Source organism: Mus caroli, chromosome 15 (genome assembly GCF_900094665.2).
Source record: "Mus caroli chromosome 15, CAROLI_EIJ_v1.1, whole genome shotgun sequence".
In the NCBI taxonomy this organism is placed as follows: domain Eukaryota; kingdom Metazoa; phylum Chordata; class Mammalia; order Rodentia; family Muridae; genus Mus; species Mus caroli.
The window spans coordinates 95,951,640-95,963,756 of NC_034584.1; the positions used below are offsets into that span (position 1 = coordinate 95,951,640).

The window sequence follows — 12,117 nt, forward strand, 5'->3', positions numbered from 1 at the left end:
AAAAAAAAAAGTCTCCCAGAGACGTCCCTTTGCTGGCCTGACAGGCCCACAGTTGCCCCCACCTGCTTGCCCTGGGAAGGATTCCCCTTCCGTCTGTCCTGATAAATACGGAAACTCCGTCTTTATTGGCTGTATAAACATCTCTGATCTGTACATACATTTCATATATCATAGTGCAGGGCCCGAAACGAGGGGCAAGGGGAGCCCCAGCAGCACGACGACGAACCCCCTCCCCAGCCCTACCCACTGTGCAAACTGAGACCAAGAGCTCCGGCTGCTTCTCTCCCTGTTGATGGGATGGAGGAGCTCAGGAAACGGGAAGAGGGGGGCTGGTTGGGGGGCCTATATAGACACTAGAATCAAACACTGGAGCAGAAACGTCAACTGGCACAAGCAGCAAGCTGGGGCACAGGGTGGGGGGTGGGTAGGTGAAGAGAAAGAAGGGGCCAAGCTGCTGCTCTGGGCAAACAGCCACAATACAATACATGCCCCGTGCCTTGGCTCCATCCTGGGGAGCCAGGGCTAGAGGTGCTTTGAAGAAGAGTGCAGACAAGGAGATGGCAGCAAAGGCTGCAGTCCCACGCTACCACACAGCCCCTCTCTCACACACACACACACAGTTGCGTGCGAGCAGGCAGGAAGCCAGGTTCAGGCATTCTGTTGTGGGTTGAGGGTGGGACCATCTCTCAGAAAACAATGGAGACCCTAGATGTGTTTTAGGACAGCAGCCAGTGAAAGGAGAGATGGCCAAGACAGGCCCCCTAGCCCAGCCAGGGGGAGACAGCAGCAACTGGCTTACATGAGGAGAGGGGATGAAGAGAATTCAGAGAGCTGTGGTAGACAGGGACAGGCTGCCTCTACTCCACCCTCACCCTCGGCAGAGCACCATGCCCATCAGGTCAGCAGGTGGGCTTATACCTCCCAATTTGCTCAGGGCCCAGCGAGGTGAAAGGAGATCCAGGACCGATTAACCAGATCAAGGGGCTCCTCCCATACATGTCAACACTGCCCTCTGGGCCCACCACTGCTCTCAGCCCAGGGACAGAGAGGTGCAGCCTGAGCTGACAGAAACGGGGGGATGCCCTCCCAGGGCCTGCTGTGAGGGAAGATGCAGACGGAGAGGGCAGATGGACAGGTGACCCCGCTAGCCACTCAAGGGGTGCAGGTCTACTTTCACTTTCTCCCCACAACTGAGCATGCCAATGGTAGGAAAGAAACCTCCAGATGGCACAACAGCATCCTTCTTCCCGATGATCTTGCCATTCCGCGTGAAGAAGACCTGGAGTGGGGGTGGGGAGAGCGGATGAGGATGGGCCTGGCACCTCCCTGGGATGTGGAGAAGAGGGTGCGCTCTGGCCCCTTCTCTGGGGATACTGGGGTGACTCAGACATGAAGCCCCAAACCCACAACTTCCTAAACATGGGCGTTAGGAGTCACTGCAGTGCTGTGGAAAGCAGCCACCAGAGGGTGTGCTGAGGCTGGAAAATAGGCCAGGACTCCAGCCTGGGCTCTAGAGCTCCGTAAGCACAGTGGGCTCCTGTGAGCTCCCGACCCTGCCTCCCAGTCCTTGCCCCACCTCAGCCCCAGGAGCCCAGAGGGAGCCCACACCTCCCCACTTACCACCACCTTCTTGCCCTCATGTTCCTGCTCGATCTCTTCCCCATCCTCCTCTTCCTCCTCTTCCTCCTCTTCCTCTTCCCCTTCCTGGTGCAGGTACATGACATTTCGGACGTTCCGGACAGCCCGGGCAGTCGGGGACAAGATCACTGTGTCACAACTGTCATCACTATCCCCTAGGAGACAGGAAACGTGAGCTCCTGTGGTACCGTCTACTGCCTGGAGCAATCTGGCTGCTGCCCAGCCTCACTCACCCTCGCTGTCCAGAATGTAGTCCCGGGGAAACATGATTCCACAGCCCATAATGTCTCCTTTGTAGCAGCGTGGCCCAAAGGGGTCCCCCACACCACTGCCATGGAAGATCTTCCCGTCATCTGTTGGAGGGAGGGGAAAGGACACTTGAAAGGCTAATTCTACATCCTCAGAACAAGACATGATGAGAGGGAGATGCAGGAAGGAAAGAACACAATGTCCACTTGATTGAGGAACTGTCAGAAGAAAGGAGAGGGTCCCTAGAGTGGATGATCAGGCGGGGATGGAAGGGTGCTGAGGGGAGGGCCCAGGCACCAAGGCTCAGTATTCAAGAAAGCTCTACAGGAAATCAGACCCAAAACATAAGCAACCAAGGGCTCTGTAGATCTTCAAGGGGGGTGGGGGGTGGGGCAGGGGAGCCAGGTCAGAGGCCTGCAATGGCCGCTCTGGGCCCAGTTCTCCTGCCACAGTCCTGTGCCTCTGGCTCTCAGGGCTGAGAGATAAAAATAAGATGAAGGGAAAACCTGAGCAGCCTGAAAAGAGGAGAGAGAGGCCACAGGCGTGTGAGCAGAATGGGCGACTCTGCACACTGTTTCCTCAGCCTGTTCTAGCAGCTTCCACTCACCTGCGTGGTAGGCCACAGATCCTCTGCTCCAGCCAGGGTGTCTGTTCTTGGGATAATCCTACAGCAGGAAGACAAAGGGAATGTGTGATATCACAGATGGCTGGCGACCCACAGCCAGAAACTGGGGGCTACAGCAGCAAGGGGGACAGGAAGGGGCTCAGTTTCAAGACCAGGGTGGATGATGCTCAGGACACTGCTACAAGATCTGTCCACTAAACAGATACTTAGAACTGTGCTCTGCCTCGGCTCAGAACTTCCCTCTACAGGCTCCTTGAGCAGGTTTTCCCCACAGCCCCACACTGAGCAATCCCACAGGGAGAAACACAGCCTGCCTACCCACCTTCCGGGCCAGCCCCAAGGCGATATAGCACTTCTCTCCAGGGTCCACAATCTCCACCTCAAAGTAATGGCTGCGGGTGCTCAGCGGATGCCGAGCCTGAGCCAGCCCCACATCCACGATGCTCTTGCCCTTCCCCAAATACTCCAGCAGCTGCAGGGCAAGAGACAAGCATCAGGTGATGGACACTGAGTCCAAAGCATCTTGGGTGCCAGTGACAATATCCCCTGGATAAAAGGGAAAGGGTTCGAAAGGCAAAGTGGACTCCAAGTTCTAGACAGGCAGAGGACAAGGATGGCGGGAAACAAGGTGGTTGGTGTGAGATGCTTCTGCCTTCCTTCAGAGCCACTGTCAGGGACTCTGGAGAATCGCATGGGGATCCAGAGGTACACTGCCAGGAAGCTCACTGGGGGTCTCTAGGCTAGAACATCCATTTCCTAAACAACCCCAAGCCAGCCTTCCCTCTGGAACCCAGCAGCTTTTTCGGGATGCTTACTGAGAACAGGGATGTGTAGAACTCAGGGGACTCAGGGGAGAGGAGACAGGCTCAGACGCTGATTCTGCACAGAAGGGACTGACATAGTTTCTCAAGGTCTGTTCTACTTGGCTCTGAACAGAGCTATTCATTGCTGGGTCATTCATTGCTCCAGGGAGCCAAGAACCCAGAGATAGCAACTCTACCTTTCATTTCATGTGGGTAAAGGCCAAAGTAGAGACAGATGGCAGGCCCTCTGTTCCCAACCTTCACTCAGGCTGGCATGGGGTGTGAATGTCAGAGAAGAGAGACGAGTGACAGGTTGGGTTCTTCAGGTCCCACAAGGTCTTGCCTGCACACAGCAGGGTAGCAACCCCCAATCCAGGTCTTGCCTATAGGATGCCATGGTAACAGTGGAGCTATGCCTCAGTCCATCTCCTCTCTCATGCACCTACCATTACCTAGGATTCCTTAATTCTCTTTTAATTAACCCAACTGCCCACAACTTTACCCTTCCAGCCCTGCAGCCCTACAAAAAGCACCCTCACTGGGGCCTTCTCCACTAACCCCTAACAAGACTTAAGACGGTGCCTCACCCCACTGACAGCTCTACAACTCGACCTGCCTGCCTCAACCAGCCTGCACCAGTATGAGGGCCTGGGGCAGCTCCTGCAGAAGCCAGCCCTACTCAACTCCCTTCAGAGAAGATCTCATTCCACTCAGCTCCAGAACTGCCAAGTTTACCCTCCCATACTCTACATGCAAGTGAGGACAGATGGGGAAAGGCCAGACCCACCCCTGTGCTCTGACTGTAGCATTTAAAGTGCTCCCCAGCCACCATAGCCAGGAGAAGTGTGCATTGGTGCTTATTACCCTCATCTATCAAGCAGCCTATGATCCACTCTCCACCCAGCACCACAGAGGTGGATGAGGAACCCACAGCTGCCCTTGACCCATCCTATCCAACTGGCCTCTCTATGTGGGAAACAGGGTGTTCTCTAGTTCATGGCCAAAAGACGGCCCATCCAGATCCTGAATCTTGGGAAAAACCCGCCCCAGTGTTCCTTCAGCCTCAGCCCACAGAAGGCATCTGCTGCAGTTCTGACAGGGTGGGGATCCTTCCTAAGGGCAGGAGGCCATGAGGATGACCTGCCCTAACATGGAACTTCAACCCACACCCACCAGCTCCAGATCAGCACAGAGGCCCTGTGCTGACACCCTAGCCCTGAGCACCAGGCCCTCTTCAAAAGTAGAACCATCCCAACCCAGGGCAGCTACTCCGAACCATAGGCTGCTCTCCTGCTCTCACCAAGTCCTCCTGAGCCATCAGCAGAGGCTGGAGCAGGGAGTCACTCCCTGGCAGATCCCTTCTGGGCACCACACTTGGGAACCTGTAGGTCTGGCTTCTAGAGTTTCAAGCTGCCAAGATCTGCAGGCTTGGTCCTTCAGTCTAAGCCTCAGTTGCCTCTTAGTTTGAAAGACCCAGTTCAAACCCTAATATTGCTTAGTTGCACTAAGCTTGAACATCGTATGTTCACCTCTGTAAGCCTTAATTGCTTCATCAGTGAAATGGGGTTATCAAAATTAGGTAGAAAGATAAAATGAAGTGAGTGAGTGATCAGGGTGTCGAAGGAGCCTGACACTCCAGTTGATGAGAACACACATTCTGTCAGGAAATGGGGATCAGTTCTATTGCAACCACCAATCACAATGACATGCCCTTGTACCTCCCATTAGGACAATCCTTAGGCCAAGCAGGTTGGATGTTTGTAATGCTGGGTATCAAACCCAGGGCCCTGTGCAGGAGAGCTGAACAGTCTATCACTGAATGAACTACAGCTCCAATGATCCCTCCCTCGTGTGCATCCTAACTGAGGACAAGGGATGCTCCAGCAGCAGCAGCACCGTTACTGCTAACCAACTAGTACTTCACTGAAGCTGCAGATCAGAATTTAGTCGGCACTCCATGCCCTCCTGCACTCTTTGGTCTTGCTGATTCCCACTCTCCCACCACTGGCCAGAAGAGACCCTGATTCTTTTCAAAAGGACCAAGCCCAGAAGGCTCAGAAGTAACTGAAGGAGGAATCAAGTACAAGCTCCCAGCTCAGGCCCCAACACAGTCTCCTCTTGAGTTGGGTCTAGGGAGGATTCCCTCTTGTTGTATACCAAAGCTGCCACTGTAAGGAGTGCCAAAAACCATGAAGAGTGAACAAAGACAAAATTAGTCTAACCCAGATGTACAGACAGACCCACAACCCCCTTCAGGCCCTGCAAATCCTCACTTTGCAGGCCCTGGGAACAACAGCAATTCTTCACCACCCTCAGTTCTCCCAGGGCAAGGGAACCTGGGGTTTCTTTAAAAGGAGGGAAAATGAGGCCACAGAAGGTAAGGGAAGAATTTACCCAAAAAGAGCTACATCTGGGCTAAAGCAATTAAAAGCACTTGCTGCTCTTCCAAACAACACAGGTCCAGTTCCCAGCACCCTCATGTTGTTTCATAACCATCTGTAACTCCAGTTCCAGGGATTCATTGCCCTCTCTGACCTCTAAGCAGGCACACACATGGTACAAATATATACATAGGCAAAACACCAAGGAAGGAAGGAAGGAAGGAAGGAAAGAAGGAAAGAAGGAAGGAAGGAAGGAAGGAAGGAAGGAAGGAAGGAAGGAAGGAAGGAAGGCAGGCAGGCAGGCAGGCAGACAGGCACTGTAGCTTAGTTGGAAGTATCTGCCTAGCACTCAGGAAGCCCTGAGTTTGATCCCCAGCCATCATAACAAAGCAGGTATGGTCATAGTCCCAGCACTCAGAAGGTGGAGGCAGGAGGATTAGGTCAAGGCTAGCCTGAGTTACATGAGACACTGCCTCCAGAAAAGGAAGAAAAAGAGAAAGGAATAAAAGAGAGAGAGAGAGAGAGCGAGAGCGAGCACTGGCCAGGCTATGGGAAGGGGGCAACTTTAATCCCAGCGCTCAGGAAGACAGAGGCAGGCGGATCTCTGTCTACAAAGTGAGTTCCTGGACAGCCAGGGCTACACAGAGAAACCCTGTCTAGAGAAACCAAAACCAAAACAAAAAGCACCGCCTATAGATGACCAACGGAGCATTACATGCGGTGTGTGCCATCTGTTTCCTCTTGTGTTAGCAGTTGATAGGAAGCTGTAGCTGTACCCAATGTCCAATAACACTACCTGAAAAGATCAAACTTCCAACCTACTTCTTCTCCCTTTGCAGCACTAGGGATTGAATGGACTGAGGGATTCATGCATGTGAGGCAAGTGCTTGACCACTAAAATGCTCAAACTTCAAAATCTGAGGCATAGCCTAGCAGGGTGACATCTACTTTTAATCCCAGCATTCAGGAGACAGAAGCTGGAGGATCCCTGTGAGCCATCTATGTAGCCATCCTTGTCACATAGAGAGTTCCAGGCCAGCCAGGCTACAAAGTGAGACCATGTCTAAATAATAATAAAATATGAAGTATGGCTTCTGCTGAAATATGTACAGTTCTCATATAATCAATCACAAATGAAAAACCTTCAGTCAGGGACCATCAGTATTAAACTGTCAAAAAGGGCACAGACAGACAGGATGACTCCCGGGGCTGCTTTTCCTATCCACTGACTGTTTGACAACTGCAGCAAATCCCTTCCCTTCTCTCTGGGACTACTCTACAGAACCAGAGAATGTTTGGAAATATGGGTGCTTATGCTGGGCTGTCATACCAGTCAGAGCTGTGTCTGGGACCTAATGATGCTAATTATCCTGCACTGGCAAGATGGCTCGCAGGTAAAGACACTTGCTGCCAAGCCTGATGAGCTGAGTTGGACCCCCAGGACCCCACATGGTGGTAGATGGAACCAATCCCTGCAAATTAACCTCTGGCCTCCACTCTACATGTGTTGATATGTGTGCATGTGTTCACATACACAAATAAATAAACAAACAAACAAACTGTCCCAACTGAAATTCCACTTATGTTCTTTTGAGAAACCTGAGATTAAGTCAGATCTGAGGCCTTCCCACATCTCCAGGTTTCTGGGCACTGTATTGAGACTGTCATCCAGGCTGGAGAAGGCCTTGGATCCAATGGCGAGTCCCCAACAGCAAGAGCAGAAAATGTATGTTAGCCATCTTTAGAGGAATAAACTCTCCTGGGTCCTTCTAGGACAACACAGCTCTGGTTATAAATACAGTGGATGGTACAAAAGAACAGAGGATGGAGGCCAGGCAAGTTATCTTCATTTGAAAGATGGGGCAGTTGGCAAACCTAAAAGGGCGTATGTCCTTCAAGAGACTCCTTCCTCAGGCTGTAGAGGTGGCTCTGTGGGAAAGGCACTTGATGCCAAGTCTGACCACCAAAATTCCATCCCTGGAACCCATATAATAGAGAGCGAGAACCAGCTCCCACATCTGTCCTGACTTCCACATGCACACACACACACACTTCAATAAATAAATGTAATAAATGAAAAGATACACTAGAGAACTGGGGAGAGAGAGAGACAGCTCTTGCTTAGCCAAGCATGGTAATTCACATCTGTAATCTCAGTACTCAGGAGGCTAAGGTAGGACTGCCACAAGTTCAAGGACAGCCTGGGCTAAATAATGAATTCCAGCACAGACTAACTAAAGTAGGAGACTGCCTGGAAACAAAGAGCTGCCCAAGTGCACTGAAGATGACCCTGTGCTCATGGTGCAGTGGACCTACCCACCAGCCATCTCGAGCTGAGGTGAGGGTTTGAAGACAGCCAGACTCTGCAGCTATGCTTAAGGGGGAAAAAATTCCTACGCAAGTAGACTGAGGACGCTGAGGGGAGGGAAGGAAGGAAGTCTATTTATAATGTCCACAGGATTCCACCTCAGCTAGAAAAGATGCCTGGGAGGAGCCGGGAGTAGAGCGGGGACAGGTCCAGGCAGGGAAAGGATGCCAGGAAAACAGAGAGGAGAGGTCAGAGATGAGAGCTGGAACATGGCCCTGGCTCAGGCCCAAGTTCAACTCTGTGGATGTTGTCAAAAAACGATGATAAAAAGGAGCGAAGAGCCAAGGAGGGGCATCTGAGGTCCTGGCTCCCAACCAGCACAGCCCTGACACCCCAGGGCCAGCAGGGAAGCAGCCATCAACACAGCCCACAGAGGGCTGACTTTCTGCCACCTTGTGTGAACTCATTCTACCCTGAACTCCACAGACCCACTTCCACCCCCCACTGCTCCTGTTTTCCTATCACAGGCTACCTTGAAACTGCTTGCCTTGAGGTGAGAAGGTCAAACTGGGGAGAAAGAGGCCAGGCTGGGAACATAGAGGCAGCAGTGGAGAGTTCTCTGTGAGGACTGAGTATCTCACAAGAGATCAGAGTAGACTCCTGACTTGCATCCATCCACTCCCAACGCAGCAAGAGGTGCAGAGAGAGAATGGAGGATTCCCCTCTCAAGCTTCCCAAGACAGCTCAGACTCCAGAGAGGCACTACAGCAGGTTTGAAGAGAAGGGGTTGAAAGCAAGCTCGTCACCCATCTGCCTTGTCATCTTCTACAAAACAGCCAAAAGATAGTGACCAGTTTATTCAAGATCCCTAAACCAGGGCCTGGGTGCAGGCCAGCCCTACTACTTGGAGGCAGAGGCGTGTGGATTCAAAATTCAAGACCTGCCTGGGTTTCAAACTGAGTTCAGAACCGGCAGGGCAGCTTAGTAAGACCCTGTTACAAACACAAAAAGAACCATAGATACAGCTCAGTAGCAGGCTCTTCTAGCATGTGAAAGGGTATGTTCAATACCCGGCAACATACACACACATACATAAATACACATACACACACACAGACAGAGAGAGAGAGAGAGAGAGAGAGAGAGAGAGAGAGAGAGAGAGAGAGAGAGACCACGACAACCTCCTAGAATAACCCTGGCCCACCTCTGTTCCTCAGTTCTATAATGAGAAAGCCCAGCTGACTTGAATCAAGGCAAAATGGAAGCATAAGCAGTGGGCACACATATCAGTCCTTGGACACTGAAGAGAAAGCTGCTCGTACTGATTCTGGGAATCAACAACCAACCTGAGCTCCCACCCAAGTGAAGGGGAAAGAAGGAATTGTTCTCAGAACACAGCTCTGGACTCCAAGAACCATGTCAAAGCCCTAACTCCCACTTCCCAAGGCCACACAAAAGCCACTGTACGGGCGCAGTGTCACAGGACTGCCAAGAGGCCACGGTGGGCAGAATGCAAATTCAAGGCCAGACTAAGCAACATTCCTGAGGTATATCAAGATAAAGAGAAGAAAAAGCCAGGCTTGATGGCAAGCCTTTTTTTTTTTTTTTGGTTTTTCGAGACAGGGTAGCCCTGGCTGTCCTGGAACTCATTCTGTAGACCAGGCTGGCCTCGAGCTCAGAAATCCACCTGCCTCTGCCTCCCAAATGCTGGGATTAAAGGCGTGCACCACCATGCCTGGCTGATGGCAAGCCTTTAATCCCAACACCCAGGAGGCAGATTTGAGTTCCAGGCCAGCCTGGACTTTGAGACACATGAGAGATCCTGTCTCAAAGAAAGAATGGACACATGGGGGTTAGCAAGATGGCTGAGTGGGTAAGAGCACTGACTGCTCTTCCAAAGGTCCTGAGTTCAAATCCCAGCAAACAATATGGTGGCTCACAACCACCCGTAATGAGATCTGACACCCTCTTCTGGTGTATCTAAAGACAGCTACAGGGCTGGTGAGATGGCTCAGTGGGTAAGAGCACCTGACTGCTCTTCTGAAGGTCCAGAGTTCTAATCCCAGCAACCACATGGTGGCTCACAACCATCCGTAACAAGATCTGGCGCACTCTTTTGGAGTGGCTGAAGACAGCTACAGTGTACTTACATATAATAAATAAATAAATCTTTAAAAAAAAAAAAAAAAAAGACAGCTACAGTGTACTTAATTATAATAATAAATAAATCTTTGGGCTGGAGCACGCGGGGCCGCCCAGAGTGAGTGAGGTTGACTGGAGCAAACAGAAGTTCTAAAAAGTCAATTCCCAACAACCACATGAAGGCTCACAACCATCTATACAGCTACAGTTTACTCATATACATGAAATAAAATAAATAAATCTTTTTTTTTGTTTTTTTTGTTTTTTTTCAAGACAGGGTTTCTCTGTGTAGCCCTGGCTGTCCTGAAACTCACTCTGTAGACCAGGCTGGCCTGGAACTCAGAAATCCGCCTGCCTCTGCCTCCCAAGTGCTGGGATTAAAGGCGTGCACCACCACGCCCCGCTAATAAATAAATCTTAAAAAGAGAGAAAGGAAGGAAGAACGAATGAACGAACACACATGCATGCTGCCCTTTCTCCTCATTGTAAGCAATACCAATCTGCTTAGATGCCTAAACCTCTTCTTCCCAGCCCGTTTATCCAGGGCCTTCTACTTACTACTTACCGTCCCACAGACTCTGACGTCATGCAGCCGGCCCCATTCATCCTCGTAACTGTCCACCATCATGACGCTGTCATCCTCACGGCCCAGCTCGGCATTGAGGTGCAGCCTTACCTCCTCGCCCAGGGAATGCATACCAACTGCTGGGAAGAGCCCATCTGGGGACATGGGCATGATGGTGGAGCCCACCTGCCGCAAGGGCGAGAGAAAGAGGGAGCTACCGTGAGGTTCACGTTTCTAGAACTCATCCACTCTCAAAAGGGCATCCCCAAGATGATACAACCAGTTAATTATCACGAACACACTCACAGACTAAGACTCAGGAGAGTTTTAGGATTTGCTAAGTATTCATTCCCTCCAAGTTCCATGGAGCTTGAAGGCAAGCCTCAACCTCCAGCCTTGCTGCCAAGTGCCCTGAAAACTGAAGCACCATGGCACACCACTCAGGCTGCAAAGAGAGCTGACCTCTTGCCTGGCGTGAGAAGCAATCTTTCCCTAGCACAGTGGGAGGAGAGAAGGTGAGGCAGAGAGTTTTAAGTCTCTCTTTCTCTCTCTGCTACAATCATCTCTGAAGAGTAGAGGGCACAAGAAGTAAAAGAAAGAAAATAGCCAAAATATTCAAATCAAACCCCTGGACCCTTCACTTAATAGAGCCACACCATATAACTTTTCTCTTTTCCGATTTTAAAATGATTTTTTGTTTTTTGTTTTTTGTTTTTGTTTTTGTTTTTTAGTTTTTTAAGACTGGGTTTCTCTGTGTAGCCCTGGCTGTCCTGGAACTCACTTTGTAGACCAGGCTGGCCTCGAACTCAGAATTTCATGTGCACTGGTGTTTTGCCTGCATGTAAGTCTGTGTGAGGGGTCAGACCCCCTTGGAACTGGAGCTACAGACACTTGTGAGCTGCCTGCTAGGCAACATGGGTGCTAAGAACCAAACCTGGGTCCTCTGGAAGAGCAGTCTAACTGCTGAGCCATCTCTTTTTATATTTTTATTGTTTGAGAATTTCATGCATGCATATAATGTGCTTGGATCAAATCCACCCACATTCCCTCTGTTCCAGTTCCTTCCCTCCAGGATTACCATGTATCCCTCCTAACTTCACATGCTCCTTATTTAAACCCGCTGAGTCGACTTAGTGTTGCCTATGCACATACATGCATAGCGTAAGTAGGCAGGCTCTCAGGGGCCACATCCCAAAAGAAAACTCTGTTAAAAATGGTGCCCCTGGGGCTGGTGAGATGGCTCAGTGGGTAAGAGCAGAGCACTGACTGCTCTTCCAAAGGTCCTGAGTTCAAATCCCAGCAACCACATGGTGGCTCACAACCACCCGTAATGAGATCTGATGCCCTCTTCTGGTGTGTCTGAAGACAACTACAGTGTACTTACATATAATAATAAAATAAATCTT

At 50.8% G+C, this 12,117-nt stretch overlaps 1 protein-coding gene across 1 annotated transcript in view; it reads right to left on the reverse strand.

Annotated features, from left to right (window-relative positions):
* Positions 1–94: 94 nt before the first annotated feature.
* Spryd3 (SPRY domain containing 3) overlaps positions 95–12,117 on the reverse strand; it is an 18,678-nt gene continuing 6,655 nt past the window's right edge. Inside the window, exons 6-11 of the mRNA XM_021184091.2 lie at positions 10,712–10,897; positions 2,835–2,984; positions 2,495–2,552; positions 1,872–1,991; positions 1,621–1,793; positions 95–1,279 (exon numbers count right to left, since the gene is read on the reverse strand). Of these exons, the coding sequence (XP_021039750.1) occupies positions 1,145–1,279; positions 1,621–1,793; positions 1,872–1,991; positions 2,495–2,552; positions 2,835–2,984; positions 10,712–10,897 (822 nt within the window). The 3' untranslated portion in view covers positions 95–1,144. The remainder of the gene's footprint in view (positions 1,280–1,620; positions 1,794–1,871; positions 1,992–2,494; positions 2,553–2,834; positions 2,985–10,711; positions 10,898–12,117) is intronic.